Source organism: Orycteropus afer, unplaced genomic scaffold (assembly GCF_000298275.1).
Source record: "Orycteropus afer afer isolate SDZICR_OR568_19922 unplaced genomic scaffold, OryAfe1.0 scaffold00397, whole genome shotgun sequence".
NCBI classification, from domain to species: Eukaryota; Metazoa; Chordata; class Mammalia; order Tubulidentata; family Orycteropodidae; genus Orycteropus; species Orycteropus afer.
The window spans coordinates 1,055,677-1,074,304 of record NW_006921984.1 but is presented as its reverse complement, the minus strand read 5'-3'; the positions used below and the strand labels follow the sequence as shown (position 1 = coordinate 1,074,304).

The 18,628-nt window shown below is 49.4% G+C and overlaps 1 protein-coding gene across 1 annotated transcript in view; it reads right to left on the bottom strand.

The window, feature by feature from the left end:
- The window catches only part of PLXNA4 (plexin A4), a 497,799-nt gene that overhangs the window by 72,700 nt on the left and 406,471 nt on the right, over window positions 1-18,628 (bottom strand). Inside the window, exons 9-12 of the mRNA XM_007953478.2 lie at window positions 15,446-15,646; window positions 6,971-7,067; window positions 6,403-6,593; window positions 2,755-2,906 (exon numbers count right to left, since the gene is read on the bottom strand). Of these exons, the coding sequence (XP_007951669.1) occupies window positions 2,755-2,906; window positions 6,403-6,593; window positions 6,971-7,067; window positions 15,446-15,646 (641 nt within the window). The remainder of the gene's footprint in view (window positions 1-2,754; window positions 2,907-6,402; window positions 6,594-6,970; window positions 7,068-15,445; window positions 15,647-18,628) is intronic.

Here is an 18,628-nt window from a genome sequence, read left to right as displayed (position 1 = left end):
TTTCCGAGGTGGTATCTCTCCAGAAGTGAATTGCCCAATCTTCCTTCCGAGGACTAAAGATTTATAGCCTTAGAAACTCTATGGGGCAGTTCTGCTCTGTCCTGAAGGGTCAGATGTGTCAGAATTGACTCAGTGGCAATGGGTGTGGTTTTGGTTTTGATGACTGGTGACACGTCACAGAATTTCCTGGCTCTTCCCTTCTGTTCTATAACCTTCCCTTTTGCTTGTCTGTTCCAGGCCCTGCCTGTCGTTGCTGGATTGTCTTCCTGTGGGAGCTCGGGCTCCTTCTTTATAAGGAGTGGCCAATGCTCTCTGTTACACGTGCAGCAATCATTTCCCGGGTTTGTCACCCAACCTCCGCCCTGTGCCATACCGAAGCTAAAAAATATCTGTGTGGTTAGACTGCGTGTTCTTTCACTTTATGGGCTCTGAGCTTTGAGTCTCGCTGAAAGAACTTCTGGGTGAAGGTTTTTCAAGAATATATTCATTTTTATCCAGATAACACAACTGATCCATATTCAGTATTTTAAAAGGAAAAATAAAGTATTTACATAACAGTACCAACAAAAATACAAAAGTCAACAGGCAACTCCCCACCCCTAACTGCAACGCCTAGAATCACCCATCACCCATGTTTTGGTGTTTGTCCGTACAGCCTTGCTTTCCTTTTATGATACTGATAGGGAACCCTGCACTCACTCAGTCTGTGGTGAGTATTTGCCTAGTCTTGCTTCTTCTAGAATATCCGATTCAATGACCGGGTAGTTTATGAACTGATGCATAGACAACAGCTTAGAGACTTCATTAATCTCCTGGTTTTTGACATGTACATCTCTTCTGAATTTTCACCATGATACAAAAAGGCCGAAATAAACATGCTGACAAATAAATATTAGTTCTAATAATAAATATCATTAATAATAAATATCATTAGAAATAATCTGATTATTTCTTTAGGGAAAGTTCTAGAAGTGTTATGGCCAGGCTAAAGACTTTTGACCCGTATTTCCAAATTGCCTTCCAATTTCCCTTCCACCCTCAGACCTTGTGTCTGCTTCTCATACCTCTTATCGGTTCTAAGTATGAACTCTTCAATATCTTTCCCTGTTGTTTTGATTTGCATTTCATTGATTACTACTGATGCTTACCTTTTTTTTTTTTTTTTTACATGACTTTTGGCTATTTGCCTATCTTATGAATTGTTCATTCATGCTCTTTGTTCATTTTGCGATACTTGCCTTTTATTTATAAAAACTCTTTCATATGTTAAGAAAAATGATCTATTCACTGTAAGAAGTACAACCGTATTCCTAGTTTATCAATCGAATTTTAACTTGGCTTAGAACTATTTTGAACACAAAGGTTTTGAAGTTTTATGTAACAAATCCTTTACTATTTTCCTTTATCATTTCTTCTTTTGCAGCTCTCCTTACAACACCATTCCTTTCTTGAAATCAAATAAACGCTCACCTGTATGTTCTTCTAATCCTTCCACAGCTTCACTTTTACACTCAGCACTTTAATCCACCTGGAATTTATTGTGGTATACAATGTGAGATGAGGATTTGAGTTTGTCATTTTCCTGGGGACAGCACTGTTTATGAAGGTGTCTTCCTTCACTGATTTGAAGTGTTCCCTTTCTCACATACTGAATTCTCATGTACCCAGATTCTTTGTCTGGGTGGGTGTTCTGTCTTACTTCACTGACTAATTAGTACCATGCTGTTTTAATCACTGTGGCTTCGTACTAATACTTGTGATACCTGGCTACGCAGCTCCATAGTGGGCCATGTGCAAGTTCCCCAAATCACAATACACAACAGCAGCCTGCCTTGGTCTTATCCTGGGAAGGATGTGGAAAGTTGAAGGTGTCACAGGAAGGTTTTAGGATAAACAAGTGCCAACAGATGAGGGAAGTGAGTCCTGCTATGAACTGAACCTTAAATTCTCTGGTCAACCCTGAGCACCTTGAGAGTACCCCGGTGGAAACAGTATTGACGTCTGAGAATCACTAGACAGCAGAAGCGTGAACTTCACTGACTGACCTAGGAGGCCTTGCAAAGAGTCAGTAACTACTGCCCACAGGACAGTGACAAGGCTTCACTCTGGAAGGGGCAGAGAAGATGGTTTAGAATATGGATCCCACAGTAAACACCTCAGGGGGACTTGCTAGAAAACTATGTTGTGTTTACTTATTTACAAGGCGATATATGACTCACAAACCTCCTTTGCTAAGGTGGGTTAGAGGCCAAGGACATAGGGGAGTGCCCGCTCAGTGGACCAGCAGACTTTTAAGAAAAACACACCCAACCCCAACAAGCCTGGGAGTGGGTGTGGGGTTTTATTTTCAGGCCCAGGATCAGCCTCTTTACTGGGGGAGCAATGGGGTAGGACGGATGGGGGGGCATGAGTAGGGAGTTAGGCACAGTAAAGGACAGGGGGCTGTGGAATTGAGCTCACACTTCTCTTGTAGATTTTAATTTTGCTTTGCTGTCCAACCACCAGTATATATCCTAAGTAGGTGACATCGCTCTTCTCTTCTCTCCCAGCCATTTCCCCCAAGATGGCAGCTAGCTAGTTCAGGAGTTAGGGAATTGTGGGAGGTCCCCCCGCAACACATGTACTAGAATGTTAGGGGCCATTCTCCTTCCCCCACCACAAGCCCTAAGACCCTCAATTGCGGGTAACACGCTCGTCATATTGACTGCTCTGCCTCCTTGCTTCCTTCCTGATCCTCAGGGTCCCTCCACTCACTGTTCCGCAGGGATGTAGCCGTCCACCAAAGGGCTGCACTCCACACCTGCCACCTTGACGTGGGAGGCAATGTCCCGGAACTCCAGGCCCAGGTTCTCCCCTCGGATGGTGACCTTGGTGCCTCCTTCTCGGGGGCCCGTCACTGGGATTATCTAGGGGAAGAAGTGAGATAATGTGACAGGCTCTATGCTGTGGCTATCACCTTTTGGGCAAGGAGTAGCCACTTGGCTCTTCTCCATCTATGCCTGATACCCTGAGTTGGGTCCAAGCCCATGAGGACACCCATGGTCTGGGACAACAAGTGGACAGAGGCTTTTGGTAAAACATCCATGTTTGTGAAAAAACATGTAATAGAAATTTTGCCATTTTAACCATCATCTTTACATGTGCAATTCAGTGACAGTAATTACATTCACCATATCAAGCAACCATCACACTAAAACCAAAATCACTGTCGTCGAGTCAGATCTGACTCATAGCAACCCCTCCTTGGGTTTCTGAGGCCGTATCACCACAGAAGTAGATTACCCAATCTTCCTTCCGAGGAGTGGCTGGTGGGTTTGAACCACCAGCCTTCTAGTTAGCAGTCAAATGCCTTAGGCACTACGCCACCAGAACTCCTTCCATTTTGAACTGTTTCTCAACACCCCAAAAAGACATTCAGTACCCTTGAAGCATAACTCCTCATTTCCTCTCCCCTCCAGCCCCCAGTAACCACTGATTTACTTTGGTCCATGCATTTGCCTCTCCTAGATATTTCACGTAAGCAGGAACATCCAGTATTTGTCCTTTGTGACTGATTTACTTTACTCAGTGTCATGTTTTTAAGGCTCATTCATGTCATAGCACACATCAGAACTTCATTTCTCTTACAGCTGAATGATATCCCGTTGCATGAATATATCACATCCTACTCATCTGTTCCTGTGTTGGTGGACACTTGGGCTGTTTCACCTTTTGCATACTGTGAATAGTGCTGCAATGAACACTGGGGTATGAGTCCCTAAGTCCCTGCTCTCAAGTCTTCTGGGTCTACACCTAGAAGGTGTGTGTAGTTTGAAGAGCAGTGTTCAAAGCCCCTACTCACGGCTCTGTTTCATAGAAGAGATGAGGGAATGAGATCTGCAATGTTAGTGGTGTAGTTAGTGCCTAAGGTATTTGATTGGTAACCAGAAGGCTGGCAGTTCAAATCCCCCAACCATTCCTTGGAAGGAAGATTGGACAATCTACTTCTGTAGTGATACCGTCTCAGAAACCCAAGGAGGGGTTGCTATGAGTCAGATGCGACCTGATGGCAGTGAGTTTTTTTCTTCTTCTTTTTTTTTTAATTAGGAAGAAAGTGTGATAAAGCCTTCCAGAATCCACTTGTGCAGGCTCTACTCGCGAGAAAAGGAAATCCCCAGATCCGCCCACAGCCCTCACTCCTATGGAAATCGTACTCATAGCTCACGACCTTCTCCAGCCTCACATCTCCATAATCAGATGTCCTCTTCTCCATAACCAGACGTTCTCCCTCTTCACTGGAGTTTCAAGACACTCTCTTTGTGCCCCTTTCATGGTAATGATCATTAGTGTCTGGGTCTGAGCCCTCATCCATGTCCCCATCCATCCCCCTCCCCCCAGATCCCGAGTCTCAGGTGGCAGGGACCGAGTCCTACTCTCTGTAGGCTCTCCAGTGACAGCACCACATTATCTCTTGCCCACAACTGTCTAAGGGCCCTCCACGAGTTCTAAGAGCATCTTGTCTCAACCCTTTGCTTTCGCTGTCTGGCTTGGTTTCCAGCAGAGATGGGTCTAATTAGACTTTACTCACACACACTGGCCAGAATGACAGGCTTTCCTCTGAAGAAGTTGGCATTGGTGTTAAAAATCCACGGGTCCAGGTAACACAGTCTAATCATGACAACCCACAGCAGGCCATAGTGGAACAACACATTCTGTGCCAGCCTCCCTTGGCATCCTACAGGGCAGGAAGGCACGTTTCCCACTCGGGGTGCCTCAGGACACCAGCACCTGGGTCTTGGCCAGTGCCAGTGGGCTCAGAAATGAAGGAACCCGGATATCCCTCCTTTACTCTTCCTGGCATTTCCTGCTCTCCCACCCCCAAGGGTCACCACTGGAGATTCCATCTTGGGGTGAGAGTGACAGATGGGGATGAGAAAGGAAACAGACTGGGTGTTTCACTTACAAAGTTGAGAGACTTCCAGCTTCTTAAACACCCCTGGTGTGGGCACATATGTTTGTGAGTGCATATGAGCCTGGTCAGAGAGAAGCCCTGGTGGCTCAATGGTTAAACACTTGGCTGTCAACCAAAAGGTCAGCAATTTGGACCCACAAGCCACTCCATGGGGGAAAGATGTAGCAGTTTGCTTCTGTAAAGATTACAGCTTTCAAAACCCAATGGGGCAGTTCTACTCTGTTCCATGGGGTCACTATGAGTTGGAATTGACTTGCTAACTATGGGTTTGTTTTTCTTTTTGCTGTTGATTTTTGGTGAGCATGAGTGTGAGGTTTGCACATATGTGTTCCCATTGAGGTGGGGAGACAGTGTCCTTGGAGACACAGGCCGACTGTGTTTGCAGGAGGTGGACAGAAGTGAGCCCTCCTTTCCTGATCCTTGCCCCACCAGTTCCCACACGTAACTAGCTCCTGCTGCCAGCCTCAGCACCCTCTTCCAGCACCTGCTTGTCATCCTGAAAAGGGAGTTTGTCCTTGGCCCAGGACTTGGTCCCCTGATTCCCCAGAAGACCAATACCAGTAGGAAGCAATCTGTGGGCCCTGTCTCAAGGAGATCTGTTCAATTTGCAGCCTCCATCCTGTAATTTTCTTGAAAATCAAAGGCCAAGAAGAAAGCAAGTCTTGCTGCCTTGGCTACAGCCTGCACAGCCATCATTTTAACAATGACGATGACAGAGGAGGAGGAGGGTGGGAGTCTTCTGGGCTGGGCAGGGGGCTAAGCACTTTACATGTTTGATCTTATATGATGCTTGTAACTTTCCTGAGAGATGGACACATGGTCCAAAGCCTGGGGGAGAAAGCTGAGACACAGATATATGGATTGATTAGCCCTGATGTACCCAGCAATTAGGTGGAGGAACTGGGAGTTGAACCTTATTCTCTGTGGCCCAAACACCTGCACGTCAAACATTGTCTTGCTCCTTCATGGCCCTGTGTCCTGAGGCCCTCCTAAACTGGGCCCCAAGTCCATTCCTCCCATCTTTTTCTTCTTTGAGAAAGTCTGAAGTCTCTCCATTTTGATCTCTACCCACCTTGGTGGAGGGCAGGCCCCTGGGCACTCACTCAGCACCCTCACTGGCTATCTGCCTGGTATAACTGCTGCAGTGGGGCTTCATGGCCTCATCACTGGCACTCTTAGCAAAGGGAAAGATGGCTGGGACTCAGTCCTTTCCAGCAGCTCACATAGGGACCCTAGAAGGGCAGCCAAGCCCTCTGCTCTAGTTTTCTCAGATAAAGAAAGGATGCCTGAACCAGACCTCCCAGATGGCAGAGAAACTGAGTATATGCAGGGACTGCTGGGTGACTGACACTATGGCCTGGCAGGATCTCTGGGTCTTGCCCCATGGGCAGGGTGTGGGCCATTGCTCCAAGCATTTCCCTCCCCAGGTGGGCAGGGCCCCAGTGGCTCACCTCAGTGATGCGGGGGTTTGTGCACTTGCTGTTGGCACCTGAAAGCTCTAGCCATTGGCTCTCGTGGGTGGGGCAGTGCTGACGCAGGGTGCACTGGCCCTGGCCCTGGCACCAGCCACACTGGAAGTCGGGGTCCGCCTTGAGGCACAGCCCACAGCTCTCACGCATGGCTCCGCACTTGTACAGGTGGACTGCAGACAGAGGGCAAGAGCGACTTGGGGATGGCAAAGCATGGCCGCTGATGGTGGGACAAGAAGCATGGTCCCAGCCTTGGACAGTGGGATGGGGGCAGATCTATCCCCTTAGCCTTTAGGATGCAGAGCAACCCAGACACAAGAGGACTTCATAAAGAAGCCACAAGTCCCCATCTACTCTTGGCTGTCCTCCTTGATGCTGCCAACAGCCACCAGCCCATGCCAAGAAGCAACACCAAAGGATGGCTCAGAGCCAGAGGTCGGGGGCCACCTTTAAGGTGGGGGGTGGAGTGACAATGGCTGGGGAGCACCACACTACCCTCCCTCCCACCCCCAGCCTGCCTCCCCACCAGGGCCCAGCTGGGGCTCTGTACCTTTGTTTTGAGCTGGGTTGTCAATGTTGAAGTGACCGTTCCACACAACTGTCAGCTCCACGGGCAGGTTATTGATCTCCATGCCTTCGTAGGAATACTTCAGAGAGAGGAGGAGACAGAAAGCTGGTCATGGGGTTCTGAGGGAGGCTGATGTCCAGCCTGAGGCCTTCAGGAAGGCAGGGTGCTGGGACTATCAAGACGTAGATATGCACATACATGTGTGTGTGTGTGTGTGTGTCTATTGGGAGAGGAATGCACACATCCAGGGAAGGGGAATAGAAGTTCTGGAAGATAGAGCAGGGCGGGGTTTGGCCTGAGAGCCACCATCTGGAAGGTTGGTTCAAGGAGTAGAATCCAGCAAGCTACTCATTCATCTCCTGTGCTCCAAAGGAGGCTGCAGATGGGCAGGAACTCTGAGAGGCTTCTCCTCAGGAAGATGAACTGTGGGAGAAGCCACTTCCTCCCTGACCACTGGGAGAGCCGTGGCCAGGCCCCCATTAGATTTGGGAGCACTAATGCCCATGAAATTATCTGGGCAGGCGAATGCTTTACCAAAGACCCACTGAAGATGATAAATAAAATCCGAGGTGGGATGATGGCTGCAGAAAGCAAGAAGGAAAGACGAACACTCTGAAGGGGTAAGAAGCTGGGGGGCTTGGTGAGAGCTTAGAAGTGAAGGGCAACCCTGAGGCAACCCTGGAGGACAAGTCTTTAAGGTACCAAGGCACAAAGGGGTACTGTCACCCTGCAGAGGACTGCCCTTAGACCAGCACAGGGTCCCCTCAGGGTCCTGCTTCCCTTCTGGTATCCCTCAGGGGTCTCTGCCTCACCCCTCTACTTTCAGACCCAGGGATTGTGGATCTAAGAGATGAGGGGCTACTGGGTATGGGGGGGGGTCCTCAGGCATGTGAACCCTCAATCTGTCTTCAAATGACAGTTACTTCTCAGTGCCCCAGAGGAGGGAAGCCAGAGGGGACTCCACTCTGGCCTGGCAGCATTTCAGCCCCTACCTGGTGTTCCTGGTTCTTCCACCAGACTCTCCCCTTCAGGTTGGGGGAGGAGATGGACAGAAATGCTTTCTGCAGAAGAGGGGCTGAGGTGGGCCATCTATTGGCAGGGGGCTGTGCAGAGCACTTGGTTTGACACTGTATTTGCTGAGCTAACAGGCTCTTTATTTTAACCTGGAACTAAAATTTGAAGGGGTTGGGCTGGGAAGGTGTTAATGGATATTACAGGGGACAGATGCCCCCCTCAGCTTGCCGCAGCACCTCCGCTAGGGGCAGACAGCCACAGAACATCAGGGATCCATGGCCTGGGAGAGTCCTAGGGCCTGGATGTCCATGCCTCTGATTCTGGGCAGGAGCAGGGGGATGTCCCATTCTTACAGGCTTCTATGAGAGATGCTATAACTTCTGAATCCAGGTGACTTCCTGAGTCACAGAATGTGTTCAAGGTGAACAGGTCAAGGCGTTGTCCTAAAACACCGACACAGGCAGGACATGCTCCTAGGCTTCTCCAAGGGCACTGGGAAGCTTGATAAAAGTGGACCTCCAGGCAAGGTCATGGTGGCTTCTTGGCCACAGCCAGCTACCTGGAGGGAGTAATTAGTTGGTCTTGTGGGATGAGGACCAAGGTTGCAGGGGACATCAAGCTCAATTGCCAAAACATACTACATAAAAACATTGTTGCACATCCTACTTTGGTGAGTAGCAACTGGCATCTTAAAAGCTTGTAAGCAGCCATCTAGAAGCAACGATGGATCTCTCCTTATCCAGAGCAGAGAAGAAAGTAGAAACCCAAATACGCATGGAAACAATCAGTCCAGGGAACTAGTAGATCATGTGTTCCTCAGCCTTTATGACCATGAGACCAGAAGAACTGGATGGTGCCTGGCTACCACTGTCAACCACTTGGAAAGGGATCAGTGCAAGAGATCCTGGATAGAGTGGGAAAATAATGTGGAACAAAACTCAAAAACCTTTAAAAAAAAAAAAAAGACCAGGTTTACTGGTCTGAGAGAGCCTGGTGAGACCCCTGAGACTATGGCCCCTAGTTACCCTTCAGAACTGGAACTGAACTCACTCCTGTGGCTTCCAGCCAAACAACAGACAAGCATATGAGCTGAACATTTACATTAGGTAGATACATTCCTTGAAGAGATCAATCATGGGAGAACAGAAGAGCTGTGTATGCACAGGGAGATAGCTCGGTGGATGAGAGTGCATGGGAGGGAAGGACACAGGGAAGAGGTAACTACAGGGAGGAAGCGGGAAGAGAGCTGTTACATTGTGGGAAGTTACAGTCAATGTCATGAAACAAAATGTGTATGAACTGTTGTATGGAAAATGAAATTGTTCTGTAAACTTTCACCCAAATCACAATAATTTGTTTTTTACAAAAAGGGGAGGGGAACCCCAGGCTCATGCTTTCCAGTTTGGGTTGAGTCCACACTGACTTACAGGTCCCACCTGTGTGTCAGTAGAAAGGAGAACTGCCCTTAGACCATGGTCAGACCTGCATGGGGTTTACAACAGCTGATTTTTTGAGAAGCAGATTGCCAGGCCTTTCTTGTGAGGTGCCTCTGGATGGACTTGAGCCTCCAACCTTTTAGTTAGCAGCCTAGCACTTAACCATTTGCACCACCCAGGACTCCTGGCCTAGGAGGTAATGCTGGAGGTGGGTGGGACTCGGTCTCTAGGGGGATGCTGGCAGAGGCCACCTCACGATTGGAGCTGACTTCAGTCCCCAGGCCTGTATCTGTCCAGGCCTAAAGCAGAAGCTTCAGGCATGTCAGGGCTACAATGACCAAAGATCAGAAGGACCTACTGACTCCTGTCGATAAGGACCTTAAGTCCTCCAGAGGCTAGGGAAAGGAATTCTGCATTTGTGCATGTCTGTGTGCACAAATATGTCCATATCATATGTGTGATGTCAGTGCCCATATCTGTATTATCTGTGTATACATGCATGTGTGCATACACACACAGACACACACATATACTACCATGAAGTGTCTTTGCCTATGAATAGCTGTGTGAGTGTGAGCAAATGGCCTGAGTCCCCGTTTCCCTATTTGTGAAGTGGGGGTTCTGAGCAGAACGTGCCTCACAGGATGACTGAGGGAATGTATTTCATCTCTGAGCTCAGTGCTTGCATGGAGTATAAGCACACAAATATTATTGTGTATTTTCATCTATGTGTATACACTTAGGGACGCTGTGTGAAAATATACTTGGGCTCCATGTTTGTGTTTATGTAGGATTAAAATAGCAGCCATGTATTACGTGTTTGTGTGCCAGACACTTTGCACATATGGAGATGCATGCATGTGAGGACGCTTATGTGTTCTGTGTGTGCGCGCGTGCGTGTGTGTGTGCTCATGCACTTTCCTTTTGAAGAAAACTGAAATGAAAAATAACTTTAAGTAGCAAATATGCTGGGCACTCACTTCTTCGGCTCCTGATTATGAAATATTAGAAAATCATTGGCCCCGGGTGCTTCCCACCATCCCCTTGGCCTCTAGGGAAGTCACCCTCGGTCCCGGACTAGGTTCTATGCCTCTCCAGATGGCATGGGGATCCGGGGCCTTAGCTCCCATCTCCCGGGGCTCCCCATGCCTCTGCTCCACTTAGCATTTATATAGCGCTCTGTAATCAGCGGGCAGTTGATATACACAAAGCAGCCGAGCTCCAGAGGACTGTTTGTTCCCCAGTCCCAGAGGGCAAGAGGTCAAGTGTCTCCATCAAGGTCCAGCACTGTGACTCTGCTAAGGGAAGGGATAACATATCCGTTACCTTGGGCGAGTGTCAGCCTCAGTTTCTCCACCTTCTAAAGCAAAAAGAAGACATATCTTATTCAGACATGCTTTCTTCCAACCACTCTCTTTTCTGAACTTTGAGATATTTTGCTGGAAAGTTCTCTCCTTGTTTGTTAGGTGCTGTTGAGTCAGTTCCAACTCATAGCGACTCATAGTGACCCGATGTTCAACAGAACAAAACACTGCCCGGTGCCGTGCCATGCTAACAGTCGCCATGTTTGAGCCCACTGTGTCAGTCCAACTCATCAAGGCTCCTCCTCTTTTTTGCTGACCGTCTTCTTTACCAAGCATGATGTCTTTCTCTGGGGACTGGTCTCACCTGTTAACATGTCCAAAGTATGTAAGACAAAGTCTCACTGTCCTCACTGCTAAGGAGCATTCTGGCTGTATTTCCTCTAAGACAGATTTGTTCATTCTTCTGGCAGTCCATGGTATACTCAATATTCTTTGCCAACACCATCATTCAAATGCATCTATTCCCCTTTGCTATTCTTTATTCATTGTCTGCTTTCATATGCATATGAGGCGATTGAAAATACCCTGGCTTAGGTCAGGTGCATCTTGGTTCTCAAAGTGACATCTTTGCTTTTTAACACTTTTTAAAGTTCTTTTGCAGCAGATTTGCCCAAGGCAATACATTGTTTGATTTCTTGGCTGCTGCTTCCATGGGCTTTGATTATGGATCCCAGTCAAACGAAACCCTTGGCAACTTCAATCTTTTCTCCATCTACCATGATATTTGTTGCTTACTGGTCCAGTTGTGTGGATGTTGTGTCCATCATACATTGTTTGATTTCTTGACTGCTGCTTCCATGGGCTTTGATTGTGGATCCCAGTCAAATGAAATCCTTGACAACTTCAATCTTTTCTCCATCTACCATGATGCTGCTTACTGGTCCAGTTGTGAGGATGTTCGTGGATGCTGTGTCCATCTTCAGGGCCACCAAGGGCCAGCAGAGCCAGTCTCAGTTGTGTTCCAGGGAGTCAGAAGGGACATGTCATCTTCCCATTCCTCTCTCCATTCCCAGCTTGCATGTGGTAAACTGAGGTGTTCAGAGAAAGCATGAGGCTGCCATGTGTCAGTGGGTCCCAGGCCAGCACTCCAACCAGCAGGTGCCCTTTAGATGCTCTCATGAGATTGGCAGTGGCTGAGAGCTGGGTGTCAGGCACTTGTATTAGCCGCACTTGACATGTTCTGGAGCCTTGGTCTAAAGTAGGCCACTACTATCCACATTTACTCCTCCTGCAGCAGCTGCCTGGGAGCTCGGCTGTGTTTCCTCCCTTAAGCCCCTGGGGCTCCAGTGACTGACTCAATGCCTGTCTCCAAACAGCAGCTGCAAGCAACTTGCCTGCCTCCCCAGTGCAGCGTCACACTCACACTGAGTTCTCTGGGTCTCCGTCCCTTCTCTGCTAGCTGAGATCTCACTGCTACCTCCGCCCCCCATCACACACCCAATGTTTCTCTGCTTGTCTCTTCTCCTCCTCCCTCCACTCCTGAGAGCTCAGAGACTGAGGAGGTGAAGGACTGTAACTCGTGTTCCTACAGTCTTCTGGGAGCAGGTCAGACCCTGTTCCCAGGGCTAAGACCAAAGCTCGGGTATCAGGTTCAATTGCTATTTTTGCCCAACCTTAGATCATGGAGTATGGTATAGGGTCAAGTTCTGCATTGGCTACTGACTTGCTGTGTGACTTGGGGATAGTCATTTGCCCTCTCTGGGCCCCAGAGTTCCCCCTCTGTGACCAGATGAAGTAGATACTCCTCAGGTGCAGTCTTGCCCTGATGACATGTTGTTTTCCTAAAACTGTGGAAGATTATGACCCCAAAGGTTTTTCAAGAAAATCACTTGATGAGAAGGGGCACCCTGGTCCAGACCAGCAGTTAAAGTAGGATCCCATTGTTACCCAGAAAAGGAGATGTCTTGGGAAAAGTCAGAGCTGAGCTCTCCTGAACAGCAGGATTTCAGTGGGCAGAGGGGACTCCTCCTGGATTTGAGGGTTTGTAAGGCACCCCTCCTGTCAGTTTCTCAGACTTTAAAGGGGTAGAGCAGCACATTTTCCCATCACCTTCATTATCAGGGCAGCTGAGGACATAAAGGAGTCATGCAGGCAGTCTGCTGAGCTGCTGTGGGGACAGTGACCTACGGGCACCAAGAACTGCTCCATGGCAGGTAAAGGGCCATAGATGGACAGGAGACCAGAGTTCAGTGTCAGCCACCTCCAGCTCCTAGAGTGAGGACAGGGAAGTGGGTGTGGCCTTAAAAGTCAAGTCTACTTGGTGGTTAAGAAACTGTGGGTCCAGAGCTCTAGCTCCAAAGCCCCAAGTTTTCCTCCTTCTCTGGGAGGGAGATCTGGAAGGGGCCTCCAGATGCCACATGTCTGGGTGCCAAGCATCTGGACACCACGCATCGGGACACCACGCCTCTGGGAGGCCAGCCAACTGGGCAGCACCACCTTTCACCAGGGAAGGCTGGGGTCCCTCAGATGCTAGTAGTACATTTGACCATGGTATCCCAGGGCATTAGGATTCCCCAGTGTGGAGCTGTGCACCCTGCTGATTGCTTAGATCCCAGGAATTCAACACCAGACATCTGGACAACTGCTGGAGCCTAGTGGTATCCTTCCTCTTCCCATGGGCACTGGCGGGCACAAGCCTGGGTACCCTGTGTGGACAATGCAGAGGAGCCCTGCCTGCTGACCTGGGCCACTGAGATGACTCTGGGGATCTGTGGCCAGGAAGCTCAGGTTTTTTTCCCACTGGGGAAGTTCTCTAACCACTAAAGGGCCACTCAGGAGGCTGAGGAGATGCCAGGGACAGTAAAACACAACCTGCTTTCCATCCTGGTGGTAGATAGGGTGACATCACGTCCAAATGGGCCTTTTGGAGGCTCAAGGCAGCCCCCAAAACACAAGCAGAGATCTGATGCAGGTGTTTCGAGTGTCTTCCTCCAACAGAGTCAGCCAAAGCAGGGCACCTTGAGGCCCCAACTTGTGGAGTTGGTACACTTCCCTCGGGGCTGAGGGCTTGTCATCAGACTCCATCATCTCTCCTGATGCCATGGAGATCTTCTCCATGGAAGGAGGCTCGTTTCTCCACATATGCAATCTCTACCCGCCTTCTGTACAGTCCCACGTGGGACCTAGGCTTTCTTTTCCCACACAGGCGTTCTCATCTGGGGACCGTCACTTTAGCCAAACCCCTGGGGCTGGTCTGCGTGGCCTCAAGATTTATGGGGAAATGTGAGGTGTTTAATATCCCCTTTGCTGCCAGGTTCAATCTGGAGCACAGCAGAAATCAGAAAAGCAGTTCGGCAGCTGGGGGAGGGGGTTGTGCAAATGGGCAGCTGTGAGGACACATGGAACTTCAAAGGTTGTGAGATTAGTGACTAACCGTCTTTGTAATACCAATGGCTTGAGCAAGTATTTGTCCTTCTCTTGGCTCCATTTATCCCTCGATAGTGTCCTGCAAGAAGGGTGGGTGCTTCCAAAAGTCCTTTGCCTAGAACTTTCCTTGTCCTTCCTCATGACTCCAAATACCCTCATTGCTGTTTGTTGCTGTAATTGTTCCGACACATGGTGACTTCATGTATAACAGAATAAACTTTGCCTGGTCCTGCACGATCTTACCATCCTCAAGATTGTTGGTATGTTTGAGCCCAGTATTGTGGGTATTGTGTCAATCCATCCCATTGAGAGGGTCCCAAATACAGTCATGGCATATAAATACCCAGTGACAATTTGATGAGTGAATGAGAGGCAGTGTGACACAGAAGAAGACCTGAAATCTAGCCCCAACTCTGCCACTCACTAACTGTGTGACTTTGAGCATGTTGGTTGCCTTCTGGGCCGAGGAGGGTTACCCCAAAGTGAGTGGGGCTTTAACTTCAGGACCCTGTACTCACCTGCCCAGGTCCCTTACAAGGCCTGTGTATCTAATTTTGTATTTATTTTATTTCATTCTTGATCTTAAAGCCAAAAAATCCAAACTCATTGCCATCAAAAATTCGGACTCATAGTGAACTTATAGGACAGAGTAGAACTGCCCCATCGAGTTTTCAAGGCTGTAAATCTTTACAGAAGCAGACTGCCTCATCTTTCTCTTGTGGAGTGGCTGGTGGGTTCCAACTGTCGACCTTTTGGTTAGCAGCAGAATGCCTCAACCACTGCACCACCAGAGCTCCTTTGATCTTAAAGAGGGTCCCCCAAATGGTATAAGCTTCCAACCCCATAGACCTAGATCTGTCTCTGCTTCTAGGTCTCCATTTTCTCTTTTGTGTAGTGAAGAACTTTGCAATTTCTCACAGCTTGACAGTGTTGAATCTAGAAGTCTAATGTTTGGTAGCATCTGGAGCACATTCATAAGACCATAAAGAGATTGATTGGAGCCGAGGTGGCAGCTAGGGGGAGAAACAAGAAAAGGAGCAGAACAAGGCAGGCAGGAAAGGCACCACGCAGTCAGGGCACACTGGGTGGCACTGCCATCAGCTGAACAGTCCCCCAAAAGTCACACCCACCTGGAACCTCAGAAGTGGCCTCATTTGAAAATAGGGTCTTTGCAGATGTAATCAGTTACGATGTGGTCTCACGGGGTTAGGCTGGATCTAACGTCAAGCTCTGGTTGGGCTCTGGGACACGAGCAGGGTGGGGGCAGGGTGGCTCACCGAGGTGTTCTGGCACTGCACACTGGAGCTGTTGAAGCGCAGGGCGGGCACCCGTTGCTCGCTGCCCTGGATACTGAGGACACACTCATACCCGCGCTGGCCCGACTGGGGCTGAGGCAGGTTCTTGGCCTTCAGAGTGATGGGCTTAATCACTTCCACAGGCACCAGGATCTTGTCCACACGCAGCAGCTGGGGGCAGTCCTGGGAACCAAGAGTATGTGTCAGGTTAGAAGCAGAGGAGCAGAGGGGCAGGGAGCCTCTCCAAGACCACCTCCTCACTGTTGGCCCAGTCCATTCCCACAGACAGTACACAGGTGCACACACACAAAAGTGCATACACACAGATATATACATGCACAGATGCACATGTCCACACTATCTTAGAGACTGGGTGGCCTGTGTACTCTGCCCACCCCCAGCCTGCATGAGGGAAGGGATGGAATGGAGAAATTCTGGGTCCCAGAGGCACTGTCTTCAGGTAGTCCATTCATGGGTTGAGTCTAGCATTTAGGAATGTTCTAGAATGTGCCCAAGAGACCTCTGTGATCCAGAAGCTTCTGACTGAGCTATGGGATGGCCTGACCTTAAGGAGATGCCACCAGAGCTGAGCCATGTGGAGCTCCTCCTGTGTGCCCACAAGGGGCTTTTCTCTGGAGCCTTTGAGGATGGAGGGGGTAGCTCCTTGGCCCTCTTTTGGGAACAGTCAGCTCTGTCCAGGGAGGGCTGGTGGGGATGGGGTTGAGAACAGAGTGAAGTGCTCTGCCCAGATGAGAGGTGGACAGAAGCTGGTGTGCTGCGGGATCCCCAGGAGCTGGGTGGGGAGGGTCAGTGTTCCTGGGGCCAACTGGCATGAGGAGAGGCCTTCTGTGAGACACAGCAAGGCTGACACCCCTGGGCCAGGCAGGTCTTGCTACCCTCAGGGTCCCCCTCCAGGGTACAGCTTAGGGCATGTGGGGCCTATGGTGCCTGGGCAGGTCAGTCATCGTACGCATGGCCGGTCCACCTGGCCTGAGGATGCCCCTTCATTGCTCGTGGCTGACTCTGGGCAGGGATAGCTGTCCCCTAGGCCCAGCCCTCAAACTCAGCAAAGTAAGGCAGAAAGGAGGCTGAAGGGTGAATGGCAGAAGGGAGAGGTGGAAGTTCATCAGCCATTTGGCAGCTGCCCTTCTAGTTCCCCTTAAAGCAACCATGAGCCCACCTTTCCCTAAAGCATGTGCGAGCCAAAATGTTTCCTGTCAGTGGAAGCTATACCATGCCAAGACTTGAGCCTGGGCTCAGAGGAAGAGGTCCTGAGCCATCAACCCTGAGCACGTGGTGGTCCCACTGTGAGACTCAACTTCCCGATCTGTTGATTGGACTGGATTCCAAGGATCCCTCCTGCTCTACCCAGTTATGATTCCATGTTCAGGGGCAGCATCCCCTCTGCCCTTCCCGGTCATCCAATCAACACAGAGGAGGGCCAGGGAGGCAGGGGAGTGGACACAGGAAAGGGAGAGAGACAGAGAAAGCAAGATAGGAAGCTGAGAGAAAGGGAGAGAGCCGGAGGTTAAGAGCACTGCCCAAACGTGGGCCAGCAGGAGAGCTCACTTAGGGGAAGTGCAGTGTAGTAAATTACTTAGTATGGCTTTCCTACCCATAAGTCATTGTAAACTCAGTGGTGGAATGAGCAACTGAGGAGCTCCTGATTGTAAATGTTATCCACGTGGAGTATTTCTGTTGGGCGTGGCACAATACAATGTTCTGGGAGGTGCCCACTTTCTCTCAGGTGCTTAGAGTTCTGATGCTATGATTGGCTAATTTGACCACCCTGCCGGGCTCAAAAGGAGGCCTCCTGGAAGCAGAACTTTCTCTGACTGCTGGTGGAGGAAGACGTGCTGCTGAAAGAGACACGCGCTCCTGAACGAGACACGTGCTGCTGGGAAAGAGACGCAAGAGACACGCATCGCTGAGTGAGACACCGAGGGACCAGCACTGCTGGGAAAGAGACTGTGAGAGACTGTTGGCTGAGGGACAGTGGGCTGGAGAGAGACTGAGCATTTTTCCTGAACTCAAATTGTAGCTTGGTGCTTCCCTAATAAACCTCATAATCTGTGAGTTCTGTGTGGCCACTGCAGCGAATTATCGAACCCAGGAAAGAGGTGGTGGGTGCTTTGGGAGGAATGGTTGGTGAAAAGGCTGGAGGGAGGCAGCATGTCTGGCCTTACGGTAATAGGCCTTGCACTATTGATGGTGATTCTGCCTTCCTCTTGTGGGATTAGAGGAGGTCAGAACATGTGGCCTCCATGCCCTTTTTGCAGGAAGCTATTATGAATGAAGTGTGTCCTCCAACATCTGTGTTGAGATCCTTACCCCACACCTGCAAATATGACTCTGTTTGGAAACTGGGTGTTCCTTTTGTTATGTTTCTGCAGTCACACCAACAGAGGGTGAAGGAGTGGATCTTAAACTTACTCCCTTCTGAGTTATAGAAGGACTAGAGTATCTGCTCTGCACACGTGCACACGCATACACACACATGAACACACACATGCACTCATGGAGGGTGGGGAGGAGTCACTATACAAAGGTACATACATGGCAAACGTGTCTATAAGCCCAGCAATGCCAAAGATTGCCACCTACTAGAAGCTGAAATAAGGAGTTCTAGTTTAGGAGCTCTGGTAGCATAGTGTCTAAGGTACTTGATTGCTAACCAGAAGGCTGGTGATTCCAACCCACCAGCCATTCCTCGGAAGGAAGATGGGGCAATCTACTTCCGTAATGATACTGTCTCGGAATCCCAAGGAAGATCGCTATGAGTTAGGTCCGACTCGACGGCACATAACAACAACAACAGTTGCATACTGGTTAGCGCATTCTGCTCCTAAAGTCACTCCATTTGAAAAAGAAAGATGAGCCACTCTACTTCCTTAAAGATTTAGTCTCGGAAACCCTATGTGGCAGTTCTACTCTGTCCTCTAGGGGCGCTATGAGTTGGAATCAACTCATAGGCAGTGGGTTTGGTTTGGCCTTCACTTCCTTCCAAATTTACCCCAAAACTAAATCAAACTCACTGCAATAGAGTTGATTCTGACTCTAGCAAGCCCCATTGGGTTTCCAAGGCTGTAACTATAGAAGCAGACTGCCCCATTTTTCTTCCTCAGAGCAAGCTGGTGGGGTGGAACCACCTATCTACTGGTTAGC